Genomic DNA, 21,442 nt, shown 5'->3' on the forward strand with positions numbered 1-21,442 from the left:
ATACAAATAAAAAGAACACATGACCTCTTAGAAAAGGCACGTGAATCTCTCTTTTAAATATAGTCCCAATTCCATTTTTCCTCCTATTCCCTTTTACCTTCCATCCCCGGCCGACCAATCCTCCACCACCACCACCACCTGCTCACCTCTCTCCACCACGAGAAATTTTTCATTATGATCGAAATACGGGAGGTATATCACGTGTTTCTATATAAATAGGGAGAAATTTTATTTTTTAAATTATTAACATTTTAACACACATATCCCACCATTTATATAGTGACACGTGATATACCACACAGTATACCGGTCACACTGAAAAATTTCTCCTCCACCACCACCTATTTTCTTAATTTCTATCTTTTATTTTTAGTAGTGTCCTAATTTCTAAATTTAAATAAATTTTATAATCGTAGCCCAAATTAATAAAATAGGATGCAATTAAAATTGTGGGTATTAGATGAAAATTTTAAATTCCTAATAGATTATAGTTATTGCTCTGATTATTAGATTCTAGTTTTATGATTTTTTTTATACATTGATTTAATCGTGTTGGTTAGTTTATTATATATATACTAGTATATGCACCATACTTTTGTGAGTGAAAATAATTCTTATTTTAAAATGGGAAGGAGAAAGGGATAAAAAAAAACAAAAAAGAAGAAAAGAATGTGGATTAGAGAGAGAAGTTTTTTTTATATATATTTTATTTTTCAAAATTAAAGGATGTTAGGAGCACCTTTGGGTGAAGCTTTAAAAGAAACGATAAAATTTAGTTTGCGTGAATTTACTTTACTGACCATGATTTTGTTTTGTGATATAGACAAAATTATCTTTTTACTCTCTTTTGGTTGACAAAGATAATTTTATTAATGTAGTTTATATATATGTTTTAGCTTCGTTAATTGATAGGATTTTCTGTTTTAATGATTAATATATGTAGAAATTAGATGTATGAAACGATGTAACGAAAATCATTATAGATTAGTTTAGACAATCTCATCCCGAATAGTTCAACTCCAATATTGAAACCACTTCATATTAAAACTTTGAATACACCACTGATTATACTTTCCATTTTCTATTTCTAATTTGCAATGGGTTTTGTGATTGATTTTGTGGCTTAAGTTTCACATGGAGAAGACGAGTAAGATAATGGCGCAAAGATTGCCACGAACTCTCATGAAGATAAACAAAATTGGGATTACCGTAAGTGCACCCCCATCCCCCAAACAGACTACTTGTGCCAATTATTGTGCTTCCTTGCTTGATTTTCGATTCGATTTAGAGGATTTTAGAGGCTGGCTTTTGGGATTTTGAGAGATTCTTAGGGAATTAATCATTTTAGGAGGCTACTAATTAGTACTACGGTTTAGTGGTATTCCTCTTCACTTGTAAGTAAGAGGTCTTATATTTGATTATCGCCCAAGACGAATTTGAACCACATTATTACTAGTCTATTATGAGACTTAATCCACTCCCCCACCTCTTAGTGTAAATAATATTTTTGCCTAAAAAAATAAAAAATAATTCAGGGGTATTCAATTGTTGTTGATGAATCAAACTTAACAAAAGAAATATGCCTTTTTTTTTTTTTTTTTTTTCTTTCGTTCTTTCTAATTTCAATCAGTTGTTGGATAGATTCCATGGTCGAGCTATCAAGCTTGATAGAATTTGTAAGTCTGTTAGCTGCCTTTTGGCTTTTCATCAAAATTTGCTTTGATTAGAAAAAACAAAATTTGTCTATGATGTGTTTGAGGAAAAGCCTTAATGAAAGCTACTCTAACTTAGCAACATTATCTGTTTATTAGGTGTTTAAGGAAGCATTGAAGAAAATTTTTTAGTTTATTTACTCTAACTTACCAATATGATATGTTTATCTAGTGTTTAAGGAAGCCTTGTAGAAAAATTCTTAATCTATTTACTCTAACTTAGCATCAGGATGTTAAGGACAATAAACATTGGATTTTATGTTGATGGATGAGTCATTCTTGGACTGGATTCCAAGTGTCTTACTATTGCTAGACTAGAATCTCCTATAAAATATGAATCATCACTTTCCAACAATAGGTTTTCGCCAAGTATTAGCCTTCTGCCCAACAAGCTTTTGTTTTACCCTTCTTAAAAGTTCATTAACATTCGTTGGGTCTTTTTGGAAAACAATATTATGGATACCCAAATATTTTCCAATGGTAGTTTTATGTTGAATATGAAGAATATTTACAATTTCATTCCGAAGCCCTGAGAGAAACAGAGAAGAGATTTATGAAAATTAATTTGCTGCCCACAAACTTTCCTAAACTTATCTAAAATACCCAGAATATTTCTTGCCCCTTTGGTAGAAGTTTTAGCAAACAACAAACAATCGTCATCAAAAGCTAGATTTGAAATTTTAAACCCAAACGGGGAAGTTAGAAGAGGATGCTAGAGAGATCATTTAAGTGGCGAATTAAGGGTTGCATGCTGAGAATAAAAATATATGGATTGTGAAATAATATAATTTAGTTAACTTATATTATTAATTGCCTGTCAGGATATTGTAAAGAAAATGCCGTACAGAACCCTCTGTAACGCCAAGTCAACAAATAGAGACTCCGTACATACTTTGTATTGCGAACGGCTATAACTCGAGCTAATAGGTATTAAGGTGCAATAATGAAAATAACACGCCAGAACATTTTTCAACTAGAACACCGATCAAGCTTACGTCTAGTACGGAAGGGCATCAAGCCTCATTCCAAAGGGTACTCATTGAGCGGCTGGATTAATTTGAAGTCAATAGACATGAGTATTAACCTGATACTCTGACATCAATTAATTTCCAATATACTCTTCTAACAATTCCTCGCATTTTAATTGGAGGTTAGGGTTTGCCATTTAGTATTACGGTCTGGTTGTAATTCTCTTCACTTGTAAGTGGAGGTCTTAAGTTCAATTCTTGTCAAAGGCGAATTTGAACCACATTATTGCTAAAACGAAGAACCAACAGCTGGGAATGCCTGTGAAAATGTTTAGGAGACGTTTGATTCTGATAAGCAAAACATCACCTTAATTGTGCTGTTAATGACTAGTTATAGCAACTAAAAAATCAAGTCCCCGACCTTGTTTACCAATGAACATACTGCTGCTATCGAAATAATTTTTATTCACAAATTTCCGTTCAAAAATAAGATTTATTAGTGTCTATCAATGAACAATCGTCTTTGGGTGAATCGTCCCCACTAGGCCTTATGAAACACGATGCAATCTTCTGATCGAATTTCTTTCTCCATAAGTCCTTATCTTAGCTTTATGTAGTCTCTTCGTCTTGGGTGTGGCTTGTTAGCTGCCTAATCTGTATCCAATTTTGGAGCCGCTTGTTTGTTTAGTTTTTGGTCTCCTTTGTTGTATCTTTGCTCTGGTTGGGTCCTGTTGCTGACTTTTGGCTTGTAATGTAAGTTTACTTTGACTAAAAAAACAAAAAAGTGTACCAAGTGTTTGAGGAAAAGTCTTAAAGAAATTTTTTTAATATGTTTACTCTAACTTGGCAACAGGATATGTCTATCAAGTGTTTGTGGAAAAGTTTTAAAGAAACCGTGTCAACTAACAAAGAAGTGTATGACTTTTTGATGAGGAGGTAACAAGTCTCTCATAGATATGTTTTTTCTTATTTGATGATCACGCATTTATATATTATTTCCTTTTTGCTCGACTTCTTAACTTAATGTAGATGAATGCAACACGATCTCGTATATCCCATATTTTGCATTTTGGTTTTCCTTATGTGGTCATTAGCCCTTGCAGCTACCATATGCGAGGATGTGTTGGCATTCATCTATCAGATCAAGAAGTCGAAACAAATGAGGAAATGAGTATAGATAAATGATAAATGCGTGATCATCGAAACAAGAACAAACATCCACACATCGGCAACCACGTGGAGCCAAAGGGATTCACCCTACATGCGGGGCCAAGGGACCCACCATCGGTCAAGGGGACCCACCCATCACGTGGCAGTACAGTACGGGCCCGCTCTCTGGCTTTGATACCATGTAGAAATATCAGAGAGACAGGTCATACGGCCCACTTCCAACAACACCGATATTGCCCCCAACTTGGTAATTACCACCCGCACAATCCGTCAGTTGTGAGGTTTTATCACAAAAGGCTTCGGTGTTAGTTAGAGTAGGGTTAAGATATTTAAACTATTACTTTTCTTTTTGTATGACCAATGTGGGATTCAACATATGTTACCTTATCATCCAAATATCATACACTTCTTTATTATTTGGCACGGTTTCGGTCAGTGTATCAAAATTCCTATTGTACTTGAGAAACCTATGAAGCTTGTCATATTTTACACGAGATTCTAGTCCATTAGCTGTAAGACACTTGGAATCTAGTAAAAAAATAACCCCTCAATCCACATAAAATCCAATATTTATTATCTTTTATATATTGTTGTCAAGTTAGAGTAAATAGATTAAGAATTTTTCTTTGAGGGTTTCTTTAAACACTTGCTAAATATATCATGTTGGCAGGTTAGAGTAAACCTTTTTTTTTTTTTTTTAGGCTTTTCCTAGAGCACACTTTTTTGTCGAAACAAATTTTCATTAAAAACCAAAAGCAACAACAAAAATCAACCGAAACCAAGATACAACCAACTACAACACGACAAGCTAAATAAACAACCGACTCCAAAAGTAGATGGACATAGGGCAGATAACAAGCCACAGCAAGCCGAATAAACTACATAGAGCTAAGAAAAGGAGAAAGTAATTTAAAAGAAAGCATCGTGCTTCCATACCATTCAACCAAATAAAATATCAGCGAAACACAGTTATTAATAGACATTAGCATCTTAATTTTGAACAGAAATTTGTGGGTGAAAAATTACCTTGATACCAATTGATCATTAAGGTTGAAGGAGTTGAGAGGATTGCTTCTAACAGAAAAGTCATCTAAGCGCTTCAATAAAAAAGAAAATTTGATTCAGCAGTGCAGAACATCATGTAAAGATAAATTATCGATGAAATAACATCGCAAAATTTAAGGTCATTATTCTGGAGATCAGATTATGTATGATATATGAAGCAGTCTTCTTCTGGGGTGGGACTTCGCTTTTCTTACAGCTCATCCAGAAATCAGAATGGGGGCAGGAAGGCAGGGTGGGGTTTAGGGATTGGCAAAATAACTATGGGTTTGGGTAACCGCGGTTACCCGTCCATTTAAAGTTCACAGTTACGGTTATGGGTAATCGTTTAAACGAACAAACGGTTATGAATATAACCTTAAATTTTCAATCTCTCTACCAGAGTCTGAAATGCCCTGTCCCCGCTCATCTATCCTTCCTCGCTGCCTTCTCTCTCATCTCCGCCGCCCTTTCTCTCATATACGCTGCTCATCTCTCTCTCTCTCAAGATTCTTACCTCGAAAAGTGTCTCCGTACGTTCCCTTCCTCTCTCTCTCTCGGTTTCTCTTTGGTTTCAGTTTCCATATTTTCTTGCATTTTCTCAGAAACCAAACAGGGCATCAAATTTAATTTTTCTTTTTAACTCTTATTCGGTGCTGGGTTTTAATTGCTCATTATTTCAAGTTTCATGAATTGGGTTTCTCCAAGAATTGTGATATTTTTATGAATTTTTGTGCTTTAGCCATTGATGAAGCTTGAATTTCTATACAATTGATTACGTGTTAAAGAACAATCATACTCTTTTTTTTTTTTGGTCAATGGAGAAAAAAGGGTCTTGATACGATTTTTAGATGTTCAATTTATGCTGGGCAGCCTTCTAACTTTGTATTTTATAGGATTAAGTATTATGTTTTCTATGGTTGATGAGCTAAATTGTTGAAAAACTGGATCTTCGTTAATGTTGTATATGCTGTGAAACAAAATGCAGTGTGTGGCTGTGATGTTTAGTCGTTTATCGAGCCTTTGAAATTCCTGAATTTTGTAATTTTCAAGTTGTTAAAAAAAAAAAAAAAACATGTAGACAGGTGAAAAAATGAGTAAATGAGTAAAAAAAAAAAAAAAAGGGGTAAATAATTATGATTAAATGGGTACACGGTTATGAGTATGGTTAACCATTTATAAATGGGTATGGGTATAACCGTTTATGCAATTACCCAACGGGTAAATGGTTATGCAGGTATGAATATAAATGGTTATGGGCAAATAACAGCGGTTACCCGCCCGCCATAACGATTGCCCATCCCTTAGTGGGGTTTCCGGGGAGAGAGGTTGCTAGTTTTGACCACACGGATCACTAAAGAAGAAGAAGAAAAGAAAAAAAAAAAAAAAAAAAAGGTGGTAGTTGAATACATTGGATAGAGGGAAGCCTTTTAACGGAAGGGAAAATGGCGATTAATTGAGGGGTTCACATCATATGAAATTTAACGATCCGAACCATTTATTTTTCAAGTTGTACCTCATATATCATCTTTGCAAAATATTAGCCAAATCGTAAATATTTAAGACATCTAATTAGGTTCAAAGAAATGAACGAATACTTTGTTAAATAAGAAAAAATGAAATTTGATCTTGATAATTAAATAGGCAAATCATTTTGGTATTGAATAGAATTTTTGCAAGGATAATCTATGAATCGAGACTAATAAAATAGACGATTCAAATCGTTGAAATTCGATGTGGAGTAAGCCTTATAACTAATTCTCTTTATCATTTTTTTTTTCCAAAAAATAGGAATCCCTTTACATAAAGGGTAAGTGAGCTACATGTTGTGAAGGGCAGAGATCTAGTCCCATCAAAGTCCAAGGATCAAGTGATCTGGGTCCTTAAACTTTGATCCAACAGTTACAAACAAAGAACTCCTCTAAACATTATAATAATTGTAACCGTTTAATCAAATTTCAAGAATCCAGATCATCTGATCCTTGATCTTGATGGGAGAGATCTGGATCTCCCTGTTAGGAAGTATAGACCCATGTACTTAAACGTCTCTTCACTTCTTCTAAAAAAGAATCTCAATTATTGCACTTCCAAAAAGAATCTCAATTATCGATTTATTCCGTTCTTTAGGAAATCAGGATTGGGGGTCAGTATTGGATGCCATCTCCATGTCGGTCGTGGAGGATACGAATGAGGCTTTGAGATCTCTAGTTTCGGTGGAGGAGATAGAAGTTGCAGCTTTACAAATGGGAGGTCTCAAGGCTCCGAGGCCGGATGGGTTCCAAGGTATATTTTACCAGCATTTATGGGAGAAAAATATTATGGATGTTAATGAATTGGTTTTGCATTGGTGGATGGTAATATTATTCCTAGCAGACTTAATTCAATGCATATTGTGTTGATACCAAAAGTTTCCAAACCTGGAGTCTGTCTCACAATTCCGGCCAATAAGTCTCTGCAACTACTCCTACAAAATCCTATACAAGGTGCTTGCAAACAGTTTGAAACCCCTCTTGCCGGCACTCACTCCTATGCAAAATCCTTTTGTGGCGGGTAGACAAATACAAGACAATATCAGCATTGCCCATGAATTTTCCACTTCCTCAAGTTAAGGAAAACGAAATCTAGGTTCAAATTTGGAATTAAGCTTGATATGCATAAAGCTTATGACAGGGTGGAATGGGACTTTTTGGAGGTAGTTATGGAAAGAATGGGTTTTAACTTTAGATGGAGACGGCTCGTCTTGGGCTACGATAGCTCAGTAAATTTTGCAGTCATCATTAACAGTCAGCCAGGGAGCAAGTTTGCTCCAGCAAGGGGTTTACGGCAAGGTGATCCATTATCCCCTTACTTATTCTTTTTTATCAGTGATGTACTATCCCGGATGATTCATTCGACTGTGGGTTTAGGGAGATTGGATGGGGTGCGGATGAATCCGAGTGGACCGACGGTCTCATACATTTTCTTTGCCGATGACACCTTGATTTTCTTAAAGGCAGATAAGAAAAATTGTCAAAACCTGGTAGGCTTACTGAGGGCCTATTGCTTGGCCTTTAGGCAGGAAGTAAATCTACACAAGTCTAGTGTATATTTTGGAGGTAATGTCCCTGAGGTAGTCGCTGAAGAACTTGCCTATGTGAAGGGCAGAATTCAGGGAAAGATTCAAGGGTGGAAGCAAAGCACATTGTCCCAAGCTGGAAAAGAGGTTATGAGTAAAGCACATTGTCCCAAGCTGGGAAAGATCCAAGGGTGGAAGCAAACCTAAATGAGAACTGCTCTAACACGATATCAACTAAAAATAGCACGTCATCACCAACTCGATTAAAATAAAAGTTGACTTGATTGATGCTGATTAAATAAAAGAATCCGAATTTTCGCCGGATCCATTTTGTTAAGTTCTGAAGATCCGCAAATCATATATATTTATCATGCATCGTGCGATTAAAAATCATTTTAAATATTTTTATTTAAAATTAATTAAAAATAGTACCTGATAAAAATTGATCGCATAATATACGATAAACGGACACAATTTACGAATTCTCATGATCCACATCAAAAAGATCCCAGAGAGGATCTTGTTAGTAAATAAAAGCGTGTTCCTGGAATATTACATGTACCAATGGGCTGCATTCGCGTTGCTTATGCGTGTGGCACCATTAACTTGTGTACGCTACGTTTACTATTTTGTATTTGCAGTTTTGTATTATATTTGAGGGTATACATATATTAAATTAAAGGAAAACTAACGGAAAGTTAAAAAAAAAAAACTATAGTTTTAATGAAAATGACTAATAGAGGTGTAGTGAATAGTACTAGGGAAAGCTAAACATGTAATTTTTCATTAAAAATGAACAGTACCAGAAATATTTCGTTAAAACTTCTTTTATATATATATATATGTTCTCTAGGTTGATACAGTAATTACCAATTACGTAAACGTAGGGTTAGGGTTAGTATTTGTGATGTGATGTGATGTCTTTTGGATTATATATAGGAAAGTTTGACTGAGGTTTCGTAGTGTGATCCTCATGTTATATATAATTATGTACAGCCATAATTGGGGTTGTTATTAAGCTTAGCAGAATAAATTAGGATTTAGGCTTTAATAAACCCTAGATAAAAGTTAATTGTTAGGCCTGATCACTGGAGAAAACTTGTTGCATGGATTAAGGGTTAAGGGTTAAGTGTCCTTATATTCGTACTGTGTGTGCCCAAAACGATTTTATTCTGTGCTTTGAATTAATAAGAGTAGCTAGTGAACTTTTGTCATCACTCTAAAAAGTACTCTAAATATGTAAAATTCTAATAAACAAAATACACGTGAATGCCTAATGATATTTTAATATACTATTGCTCTCCGCACATCTTTTCTTTTCTTTTCTTCTCTTTTATTTTTTATTTACTTCCTTGGAATTTCTGATTTGTAGGAGAAAAGGTAAACTCAAATTTCACACAAGCATGTATCGGTAAAACTTGTGAGTTTTTACTTGGCCCTCCTCACACGCCCGTGCATGCAAAGAAGTCCTTCATTTGAAAGACTCGACTTTTTTACTAACATGTTTCGGGTAAGTTATGAATCCAGAAGGAAAAGAAGGAAACACATTAGATGATAAGAATCAAAACAATTCAAATACTCATGTTTTAGCAAACATAGGGAAGCCAAAGATTATTCCATATAAGTAAACATCCTAGCATTTTTCAATAGTTTGAACGAGTTCAAAACAATGGCAGAGCTACACCCACGACTAAGGTGGGCGGTAGCCTAGGGAGCTTTAGTTTGAACTCTTGCTAATAGTCTATGTATTAACCTACTTTAACCTATTATACTTATATATAATATGTAATTAATGCAGGACTTTTTAAGAAAAAAAAAATTGTATTACTTGTTATGTTAGTTTGGATTATTATTTCAAATTTTAGAGTTTTATATTCATGTATTATTATATAATTTTATGTAGGTACGAAAAATTTTATGTTACTTTATGTTAATTAGTCAACCCACCGCAAAATAAAATATCTTGGCTCCACCCTTGGTTCAAAATTTTCAATAATTTCTCTCCCACCCTTTGTCTTTCCCCGACCATCCCTCCCAAAACAAAACCGTAGATTTTTTTCAATCTAAATCACCGACCCCTTGCTCTGACTTGGATCGAGGAAGCCACTCCCTACCCTTCTCCTAGCCTTTCTCTCCCTTCTTAACCCTCTGCCAACCCCTCCACCTCTAGTATTCCCTCCACTCCCATCCTATTCACCCTGTTGCCTCCCTACCCCGGGTCTCCCCTACCCTTTCTTAACTTATGTAGCTCATTCTCTCCGCTCCCTAGCTCTTCCCCACCATTTTGTGAGTAGCTCTTTCATGGCTTTGAGCGTCTACTCATATTTGGGCCATGCTCGTTTCAAGTTCTCTTTCTTTATTTGGGTGAGATTCGGGGTTAGGGTAGGTTTTGTGGTTGCTAGTGGGTTTGTTCCACTTCCATCAGCTTGTTTCCATAACGGTGACATTCTCCTCGACCGATTTGGTGGTTGCAGCCTTGCACCCGCAGATCCAGCTTACCTGTTGCCTTGGGCATTCAAATCTGATGGAGCTATTGCCTTGTGCAACCACATCAGATGACTTCGCCTTTGTGTAACCTGATTTACTCATGGATGTAGTGGAGCTCATTAGTGCGGTGAAGGTGTTGTCTTGGTTAGTGTCCTAGTTGCTGAGATGAGCTGACTGATGGCCACTTGCTCAGAGTAGTGTATAGTTGGTTTTGTAGCCTCGCCCTGCGAGTGTTGTGTTTACGATGACTGGATGTTGACTTTGCTTTATGTGGTCTCGCTTGAGATGATTTTATGTGGCCTTGCACTTCTACAATGAGCTATGTGGTTGTCGGTATAGGTTTGTTGTGTCTACCATGTTATTGTGACAAATTTGTACTGGTGATATTTTGTAGGGTAGGGTTGTGCCTGTGGTTGGATAGGGGTTTATTGTAATTTGCTTGATTGCACAACATTCCAGATCAATTTTTTGGTCAGTGAAGTTATGTACCAAATTGAAAACCTTTGTAATCTGTGTGAAGTTCAATGAAATACCACTCTTCATTGCTTCTAGTAAAAACAAAGTAAATATGTCAGCGTGGCATTTTGAACCTCTATATTTACGTTTCTCTGCCTTTCTCTGATTATTTAACAGCGTTTTGGGACGCATTTGTGCATACGATTTTTCTCGTTAATTAACCTTTGAATTTTCGCAGGCCTTTTTAATGTTTCTGCCAATTGAAAAGCATGCACTAAATTTCTTTTTTTTTAAGGACTGACCAGTTTCTTTACACTGCATATGCATGTCTACTAATCCTAAGATCATGCTAGGAAGTTAATTACTGCCTGGATGCTCTCAATGTTTGAATCTATGTATTATTTCTTCTTTGGTTATCCAACTTATATTATCGTCATTTGCTTTGGTCTTCACCTTAATTTTCTTGTATTAAGTTTAACAGTACCGATGGTTTGTCTCAAAAAAATTATGGTCAAGCTACTTGTGAGGGAGTTTTATAAAATTGGCATGTATACAAAGTCAAAAGTGCATGTATATGAGTGTTTTTTATATAACGACATATCTACACAAAAAATACGAGATAAATTGGTTTCAAACTCGTCATGCTCGAGAATTGAACCTAATATCACTCACTTACAAGTAAAGAAAAATATCATTAAGCCGTAACAGTAAGTAACAATAGATATATGGGTCTTAAATTGTTTGGTTGTTAAATATAGCTTCATGAATTATAGAAACAAAAAGAAAACTGAAGCTTAAACAACATTGAGTACTGATTAAATAAATAAAAATAAATAAATAAATAAAATAAAAACTGCATTGACTAAAAAATTCCGAAGATCTTTCCATTTGACTATAAAACCCATCGAGCCTACTTGTAACTTCACATTTTTGTGGAGACCCAAATTTTCTGAATCCAGCCAAGGCAGCCACATTCCAAGTTTCCAATATTTTAACTGCTAGGAAGGTCATCGGAATTTGAGGAGAAGTTGAGAAGATGACTAACATATCTATGTGTCTTAATCAACTCTCAAAACCATAGCTTTTCTGGAGTATATAATTGAATATATATATATATATATATATATATATATATAGTGACGGTAGACCACGAGAAAGAACCCACCAAAATGGAGGCATGTTGCAAATGCTGACAAAATATAAGAGTAAGGTTAGGAATATCAAATTTTTTAAATCAAATTGCAAACCAAATGAGATGTCATCAATAAGAAATAAGCACGTTAATCTACACTTAACTAATAATCTAATTATCTACAATCACATGATTGAATTTAAAAAAATTTGATCTACCTAGCATTGCTCAAAAATATATATAAGAAAATGAAATCATTGCAAATATGGTTGTTTGGTGCCTTGCCTCCAAATATGGTTGTTGTGTTGGCATACTTTATATCATACCTCACTTACTTTATTTTCAAGTTATACTAGAGACTATTCGGCTGAAATTTATTTTGTAAATCACATGATGTGATTGTTGATAGTTAAGTTTTATTTTTAAATCATTAAATAAAAAATTCAGCTATCAACTGTCACATCATGTGGTCTACAAACATAGTCTAAAGACATGACCTCCCTGACATTTTCCCTTTTTTTTTTTTTTTATTTCTCTTAGAATCAGTATGTAACAAACTTAAAATCTTAGTGGTCATCCGTAAACCATTTCGTTTTCACTTTTCACGTTTTTTCGTTTGATAACTATTTTCAATTTTCAACTAAAATACAAAAACAACTTTATTGAAATTTCTGTTAATAATCAAACAAGTTTTCAATTAAAAATAATAATAAGAAAAAATCAAAAATTTGAAAATAAAATGGTTTCTCATAACCTGTTAAAATAGAGTATGAAAATGTTTTTTGACGAAAAGGGTTTGTGATACACCCCGATCAAAAATTGGAGCGTGCTGGCAGTCACGTGAGGGTGACGTAGCCAAGTGCACAATGAGGAAACAAAAGAGTGAAAATATGAGAAAAATAAAGTCAACAAAATAATTTACAGTAAAAAGATCAATGAGTGACAAACATAGAAGGAAAATGCAAAGTAGAAGTTCGAGTATCCTAGGTGCAGTCCAGAATTAATAAACACTACACAAGTGATAACTAGAAAGTCCTACATGGAGGGTGCTCTGTCAGAAATGCCATGCATCACCAAACTGCAAAATAGAGGATCTCAGCATATCCTCCAGTGTCTGAATGGTCCTCTCAGATTGCCCGTCGGTTTGAAGATGATATGCCGTACATGAGCCTCGTACAAAATATGTGACATCCCACATCGCCCAGGGGAGCGATCCTTAAATGTATATTCCCATCTCTACCTAGCACGAGGCCATTTGGGAGCTCACTGGCTTCGGGTTCCGTAGGAACTTCGAAGTTAAGCGAGAAGGGGGCTAGAGCAATCCCATGATGGGTGACCCACTGGGAAGTTGCTCGTGAGTTCCCAAAAACAAAACCGTGAGGGAATGATAAGCCCAAAGCGGACAATATCATGCTACGGTGGTGGATCGGGCCCGGGAAGTGGTGCCCCCCGGGTCGGGATGTGACAATTTGGTATCAGAGCCTAACCCTGGCCGCGAGTGTGCCGACGAGGACGTCGGGCCCCTAAGGGGGGTGGATTGTGACATCCCACATCGCCCAGGGGAGCGATCCTTAAATGTATATTCCCATCTCTACCTAGCACGAGGCCTTTTGGGAGCTCACTGGCTTCGGGTTCCATGGGAACTCCGAAGTTAAGCGAGTAGTGCGCGAGAGCATTCCCAGGATGGGTGACCCATCGGGAAGTTCTCGTGTGAGTTCCCAGAAACAAAACCGTGAGGGCGTGGTCGGGGCCCAAAGCGGACAATATCGTGCTACGGTGGTGGAGTGGGCCCGGAAAGTGATCTGCCCCCGGGCCGGGATGTGACAAAATATCCCTCTTTAACTCTGCGTTGTTCAGTACAAAGACCCGGGCCGCCACCATAACCTAGACTGGGATGTGACAGTTTGTTATTTGTTATAGACAAAAGGATAATGCTCCAAGTTAATATAGTCGTGATATTATCTTAATACTATTGAAAAGAAAATTGCAAGTTTGAGCACTAATATTTGCAAATTTCCATGCATCTGTTATGTAGCTTCCTGCCTCCATACAAAGAAAAAACGCACGCTTTTATACATGTGAGGTAGTGGTGGGCCTTAAATTAGGGGTGATGAGATATGCGGTCATTTTTGTGTCTGGGTCCACACAGATACGTAATCCGAATACCCAATTTCATAATTATTTCAATAAGAGAACCTCTCCAGCTAATAAGAGATTGCGAACTCCAGAAGAGATCCAAGCAAACAAAGAAAAACAACAATCACATGAGTTTCACATCGATTAGGGACAACAATGGAGGGACTCCCCTGTAGAAAAGGACTATCCAATTTTTCACACTCAAGAGATCCTTGTGTCAACATTTTAGGGTCGTGTTGATATTGTCTCGGTTTAACCATCTATATTGCCTAATAAGTGTTAAATTTTATCTCAAAAAATCTCAGTATAATTAGGAGTGCAATCCCTAATGTGAGATCGTATTCTTCAACATCTTGATCTCTTAATCCCTATTGAAATCCACTAGTAGCAATTATACTTAAACCAACATTGTATTATGTAAATAGATTATCTAAACCTAAATGAGAACTACTTTAACACGATATCTAGCATTAACAATCTCAGAGCTGTTATTTTCAGGCTAGTCGGTGCTTTGTCAAATGTTCGTTGGGCTAGCTAGTGCCTTCTTACTCAAGCTTTTGTTGCACCTTTTGCTGAATTTGTCTGTATGTATACTTGGACTGGTCTTTTCTAGAGCCTTTTATAGCTTCTTTATTTGTTTGTAGTAAATTTTCCAAAGAAAAGGAAAGACGACGATGAAAAAAAGGCAAACATGAAAAAGTGAAGTTTCTAAAATGAATTCGTTTACTACAAACAAAAAATCCTTATCTAATATTTCTTTCTTTGTGCGTTCACTCCATTGGCCAAAACAAAGTGAAAGACTGTATTCTTGTCAGCAAATTCAAAATTATACTCTTATTCATATTTATCGAGAAGTGAATATGGTGGCTGACAAGGACAAATCAACATAAGTATCAAAATGGTCCTGGGATCATCCAAAGGCTGGAAAACATGCCTGTGAAGGTCCAGGGACTCTTCTAATCAACAACACATGGCAGAGTTTGGTAGCAATCAGCAGCTTGCATCAACAATACTCAATAGAGTTCGACTCTCATATGCTCTCGATAACACTAAGCAAATTGCTTCGGCATATGGTCGATATATGTTGACATGTAAGCAACATGACTCGGCTGACAACAAGTCCACTAAGTAGTCAACAAATTGCCCCAATTAACGAACTGAAATTTTTTTTGCACACTTTGTGCGCTGTTTTTATGTAAAACATTTGGACTTCTAACACTGTGACCCCCAAGGTTTGAATCTAAGATCAACCTTTGGCGGTAGATAATTTGCTTCTTTAGTTCATAATCATGATCATACATCTTGTTTACTAATTTTGCAATCTTGCCTAGGTTAAAGTTTGATTTGTATGATTTAGAATCCATCGAAGACATTCTTTGTGATGTTATTTCAGTTTTCTAAATAATCCAAAACAATACAATGTGAAAAACTGTTGTGCTCAAATGTTCAATGGAATTGGACCCATTATGGACTTTAGTATCTGGAGCCCAGAGATCCATAAATTTGGAACACACAAATTGAATCTGACAGTTTTCATTAACTCATTCCGCTAGCCCACCTCACATAAACCAATGACTCGTATTTCTTTTTCACACAATTGTGCGGTTCAAATTTTTTTGCACACTTTGTGCACTGTTTTTGTGTAAAAAAATTGAACTTCTAACACTGTGACCCCCAAGGTTTGAATCCAAGATCAACCTTTGGCGGCAGATGATTTGCTTCTTTAGTTCATAATCACAATCATACATCTTGTTTACTAATATTTCAATCTTGTCTAGGTTAAAGTTTGATTTGTATGATTTAGAATCCATCGAATACATTCTTTGTGATGTTATTTCAATTTTCTAAGTAATCCAAAACAATACAACGTGAAAAACTGTTGTGCTCAAATGTTCAATGGAATTGGACCCATTATGGACTTTAGTATCCGGAGCCCAAAGATCCATAAATTTGGAACACACAAATTGATCTAATAGTTTTCATTAACTCATTCCACTAGCCCACCTCACACAAACCAATGACTCATATTTCTTTTTCATCAATAAATGGATCCCATCTCTCCCTATGGGTCATCCAACACCAACTGGTGAAGTGGCGGTTTCCAGAAATATACAAGTGGATTCTTTAATCTGTCATGAATTAGGAACATGGGACATCGACTTCATTAGAGGCTTCTTGGTGGAGGAAGAACAACATGTCATCACTGAGACTCATATTGGGGATGTTTTTAAGGAGGATCGACTTGTGTGGGCATTCGATAAGCGTGGAAGGTACACGGTGAAATCTAGATATCATCGGGCTCATTCACGGATGCTTAATCTGGACGGCCAACGCACGTTCTCCGCATATCCTAAAGCAGGTTTGGAAATATATTTGGAAGTTACATAGCCCTCCAAAAATCTAAAATTTTATGTGGAAGACATTACACCGGGCCCTCCCAACCATGGTGGATCTTTTCAAACTACGATCTGCCCACTCCCTGATCTGCCCTATTTGTCAGTATGGTGAAGAATCTATGGAACATATGTTTCTTTTGTGTTCGTGGGTGGAACTAATCTGGTTTGGAGGAATGTTAAGTTATCGAATTGATAGGGATGTGATTTCGACTTGGGAGCAGTGGCTTAACTCCATCATTGTGTCTAGTATTCGGTCTCATCAGGAAAATGAGCGATTGCTCTCTTTCATTGCCTTCACATGCTAGCACATATGGAAAGCTAGGTGTAATTTCATTTTTAATCAAAAGGAAGTCAACCCATCTCAAGTATTGTTTGTAATTTCCCATTCGGCTGATAATTTCTTTGAGCTGACTCGTACTTCGGGGAATCATCAACCACCTGCTTCAATGGGTGATGCATTGGTTGCTTGTTAGACTTCCCCAACTTCTTCATTCATCAAATTAAATGTCAATGCAAGCTGGAAAGCTTTGGGTGGTTTAGGCTACGCGGGGACGATGGTGAGGGATGCCGCAGGAAATTTTCTTACTGCTGCCCGCGTCAGAATCTTGGCTTCTAATGTTGGTCAAGCAGAAGCTTTGGCACTTTTTCATGGGTGTCAACTGGGTTTATCATTGGGATTCATATTTTTCATTCTGGAATCAGATTCTCTTAAGTCGATCTCTAGCTCGACATACTCGTTGGAAAATGGCAACTGGGAGGCATATCCTACTCTGGCGAAAGTCAGGCAATTAGGGGGTTCCTTTCAAGACTGTCACTGGTCTTGGGTTCGAAAATTAGCCAATATAGCGGTGGATTGGATGGTCTCGGAAAGGTTTCCGAAGATGAGCGATGTTTCATGGGTCAAGAGACCTCCATCTTCGTTGGTCAATGTTTTGAACAAAGATGGGTTACCTTATCCACCTTGATTTTGTTTGAGCAATGTAAGGGGCGACGTCTTAGCATCTGTTGCAGAGTCTCTCTACCTTGTACCCCTTATATTGCTCAATTTTTTGCAGTTCTTGTTGCTTGCCTCGATGTAGGCTTCTTGTGTTCTTTAGGCATCTTTGCCCTGGAATGATATTGCCCAGTATACCAAAAAAAAAAAAAAAAAAAACCAGGTAAAAACAAACATAAAGGCAACGCAAATGGTCCCCTTCCCCCTTGTAAAAATCGATTGAAATTTACTAACATAAAAATATGGACCCTTAAAAAAATAATTGTTGAACAGAGAGATTATCTGAGTAAAAAAATATATTGTTGTTGAAGAGAGATTGTATATCAGATGTGACAGTGACATGAACTAATTGAGACCGATAACATAAATTGAATGATTTGAATTATTCAAGTTGTGAGCTTCGAAGTGTGCAATCAGGAAAAAAAAAATCTCAATCTCCAAATGTAGATGGTCCCCCGTCATGATTTCGTCCCTTTGTTACTCTACTTTTAAAATTCTCCAATCTTATGTTTTTTTTTTCTTTCTAATTTACTGCGAGACCATTATTAACAAAATAGAAGATAAAATTTGAGAAAATGACCAATTTAGGAAATTTAAAGAATTATGTTAGTTTGTCCCCATGGTTACGGCTTTCCTATTCAAATCTACTGTTATTTTATGTTCAAATCTTGTCCTCTTTTTAATGCGGACGTTAGTGTAGAATATCGTTTAGGCTAGATTTAGGTGAAGAAAAATGCCCATATCTACAAGCGCTATGGGGATTTTCGAACCTCTGGGTTGGTTCAAAAAGAATAGTAGGTATAATGCTACAACAATAAGTACACATCACATTTCAACCTATGAGACCAAAGTCAGAGAGAAAGGTCAAAGGCCACCAACTGAAGATCCCCATTCAAAATACCAAGTTAGATATTTACATGATGAATATGAACCACCATATGGATATGAATCATCATTTCAAGATTTTAATCTAAATTTGCATAAATTCATCGTGTTAAATAAGGGCTTGTAACAGGGAAAACAAAAAAAGGAAGCAAAACGTTTTACGAAAAAAAAAAAAGAAGCAAAACATAAGAAAATTGCAAATTTTATTTTCATTACGAAAGTTTATATATATTATACATTGGGCATGAAACAAACGACCTATATGTGGCCAAATATATATAGTAACGTTATTACCAATTACATGGTCGATTTTATTAGTGGTTGTTGATGAAATTTTTTATCCCAGAAATTAGAGCCTCGGTTTGTTCAGCCGTTTGAGGATCCATATCCACCGCAATCTTGTTAAGATAAAAGCTATGACTCATCCCTGGACTAATCAGAAGCTCCACGTCCTTCTTAGCCCTCTTCATGGAGTCATAATATTCCATCTCTGTGTCTATTATCATGTCCATCTCAGCAATGCATAGAAGAAACGGCGGCAGCTTCAGAGTATCTAAAGACGGTGCTTCGGAGCCCATCGGACAAGTTATCGGATGGTCCTTAGTCGACCCCAATGGCAGAGCCAAGCTCAGAAACTTGTCCACCATGTCTAGGGTTAGCATAGGTGACTCTGGCTGCTCCAACTCCGACCTACTCCTTACTGATCGAACGAACCCCGGGTGGATGGGGATCCCACCTGCTAGCTTCAACGGACTCAAATCCACCTTCCCTGCTCGAGCGGCAACTTCATGCACGAGATTTCCACCCGAGCTGTCCCCTATGAGAAAGACACGGTTGAAGTCTGCGTGACTGACTAGCCACTGCTCGTATGAATCGCCTTGTGCAACGGAGCGAAGCCAGAGCAGCGCATGAGAAGCCGTCGATGATTGGAGCGGGGAGACGGTGCTCGGGTGCGAGCCTTATGTAGACAGAGATACAAATGGCTTTGGCTGAGCGTGCGAGCTTGGTGTACATTTGGTAGTACATGTACCAATCAGCCTGGCTTATACAAAAGCCACCTCCATGGAGATGAAGGATTACAGGGAGCTTCAAAGAATCCTCGGGGTTTGTCTCTGGTAGATAAATTCGTAGCCGTAGATTTTCGTTGGCGCAAACATCTCGGGTGGCAACTCCATCGATGAATTCATCGTGTGGTGCGACTGGCTCAGTCAGGAACTGGACTTGAGGCGGTCCAGTCCATGTCCGGTCAACTGAGCCATCGGCGAACACTCTCAGCCAACCAGACACCTCATCGACGAGAACCTTCTGGCAGACCATGGTTGATATATATAGCTAGTCTAGATTACGTGATAATTCGTACTAGCACAACAGGTAGTGTCAGAGTATGTGGATATGAGACCTTGATACGACCCTTTATATAGGAGTTGGAAGTGTGTGGGGACTGAGAAGGTTGTCGGAAACTGGAAAGAAGATTCAACGCGGTTCAGTTTTTCAAGAACGGTAAACCATGCAAATAAAAATAGTACGTCATCACCAACTCGATTAAAATAAAAGTTGACTTGATTGACGCTGATTAAATAAAAGAATCCGAATTTTCGTGGGATCCATTTCGTCAGGTTCTGAAGATCCGTAAATTATATATATTTATCATGCATCGTGTAATTAGAAATCATTTTAAAAATTTTTATTTAAAATTAATTAAAAATAGTACCTGATAAAAATTAATCGCACAATATACAATAAACAAACACAATTTACAAATTCTCCTGATCCACATCAAAAAAATCCCAGAGAAGATCTTGTTAGTAAATAAAAGCGTGTTCCTGGAATATTACATGTACCAATGGGACGCATTCTCTCTGCTTATGCGTGTGGCACCATTAACTTGTGTACGCTACGTTTACTATTTTGTATTTGTAGTTTTGTATTATATTTGAGGGTATACATATATTAAATTAAGGGAAAACTAATGGAAAGTTTAAAAAAAAAACTATAGTTTTAACGAAAATGTCAAATAGAGGTGTAGTGAATAGTACTAAGGAAAGGTAAAAATGTGATTTTTCGTTAAAAATGAACAATACCGGAAATACTTCGTTAAAACTTCTTTATATATATATAATATATATATATATATATATTCTCTAGGTTGATACAGTAATTACCAATTACGTAAACGTAGGGTTAGGGTTAGTAGTTGTGATGTGATGTGATGTCTTTTGGATTATATATAGGAAAGTTTGACTGAGGTTTCGTAGTGTGATCCTCATGTTATATAATTATGTACAGCCATAATTGGGGTTGTTATTAAGCTTAGTTAGTAGAAGAAATTAGGATTTAGGCTTTAATAAACCCTAGATAAAAGTTAATTGTTAGGCCTGATCACTGGAGAAAACTTGTTGCATGGATTAAGGGTTAAGTGTCCTTATATTTGTACTGTGTGTGCCCAAAACGATGTTATTCTGTGCTTTGAATTAATAAGAGTAGCTAGTGAGCTTTTGTCATCACTCTAAAATGTACTCTAAATATGTAAAATTCTAATAAAGAAAATACACATGAATGCCTGATGATATTTTAATATACTATTGCTCTCCGCACATCTTTTCTTTTCTTTTCTTCTCTTTTATTTTTTATTTACTTCCTTGGAATTTCTGATTTGTAGGAGAAAAGGTAGACTCAAAGTTCACACAAGCATGTATAGGTAAAACTTGTGAGTTTTTACTTCGCCCTCCTCACACGCCCGTGCATGCAAAGAAGTCCTTCATTTGAAAGACTTGACTTTTTTACTAACATATTTCGGGTAAGTTATGAATCCAGAAGGAAACACATTAGATGATAAGAATCAAAACAATTCAAATACTCATGTTTTAGCAAACATAGGGAAGCCAAAGATTATTCCATATAAGTAAACATCCTAGCATTTTTCAATAGTTTGAACGAGTTCAAAACAATGGCAGAGCTACACCCACAACTAAGGTGTGCGGTAGACTAGGGAGCCTTAGTTTGAACTCTT

The 21,442-nt window shown here is 36.5% G+C and overlaps 1 protein-coding gene across 1 annotated transcript; it reads right to left on the reverse strand.

Moving 5' to 3' along the window:
• Positions 1-18,618: 18,618 nt before the first annotated feature.
• On the reverse strand, positions 18,619-19,816 carry LOC103959978 (probable carboxylesterase 17). Its single transcript, XM_009372357.2, is given in 2 exon segments — positions 18,619-19,340; positions 19,342-19,816. Coding segments are annotated over 2 exon segments (1,002 nt in total). The 5' UTR covers positions 19,750-19,816; the 3' UTR covers positions 18,619-18,746.
• Between the last annotated feature and the right edge of the window lie 1,626 nt (positions 19,817-21,442).

Source organism: the organism of the source record quoted next, unplaced genomic scaffold (assembly GCF_019419815.1).
Source record: "Pyrus x bretschneideri cultivar Hongxiangsu unplaced genomic scaffold, Pyrus_bretschneideri_v1 Contig62, whole genome shotgun sequence".
NCBI classification, from domain to species: domain Eukaryota; kingdom Viridiplantae; phylum Streptophyta; class Magnoliopsida; order Rosales; family Rosaceae; genus Pyrus; species Pyrus x bretschneideri.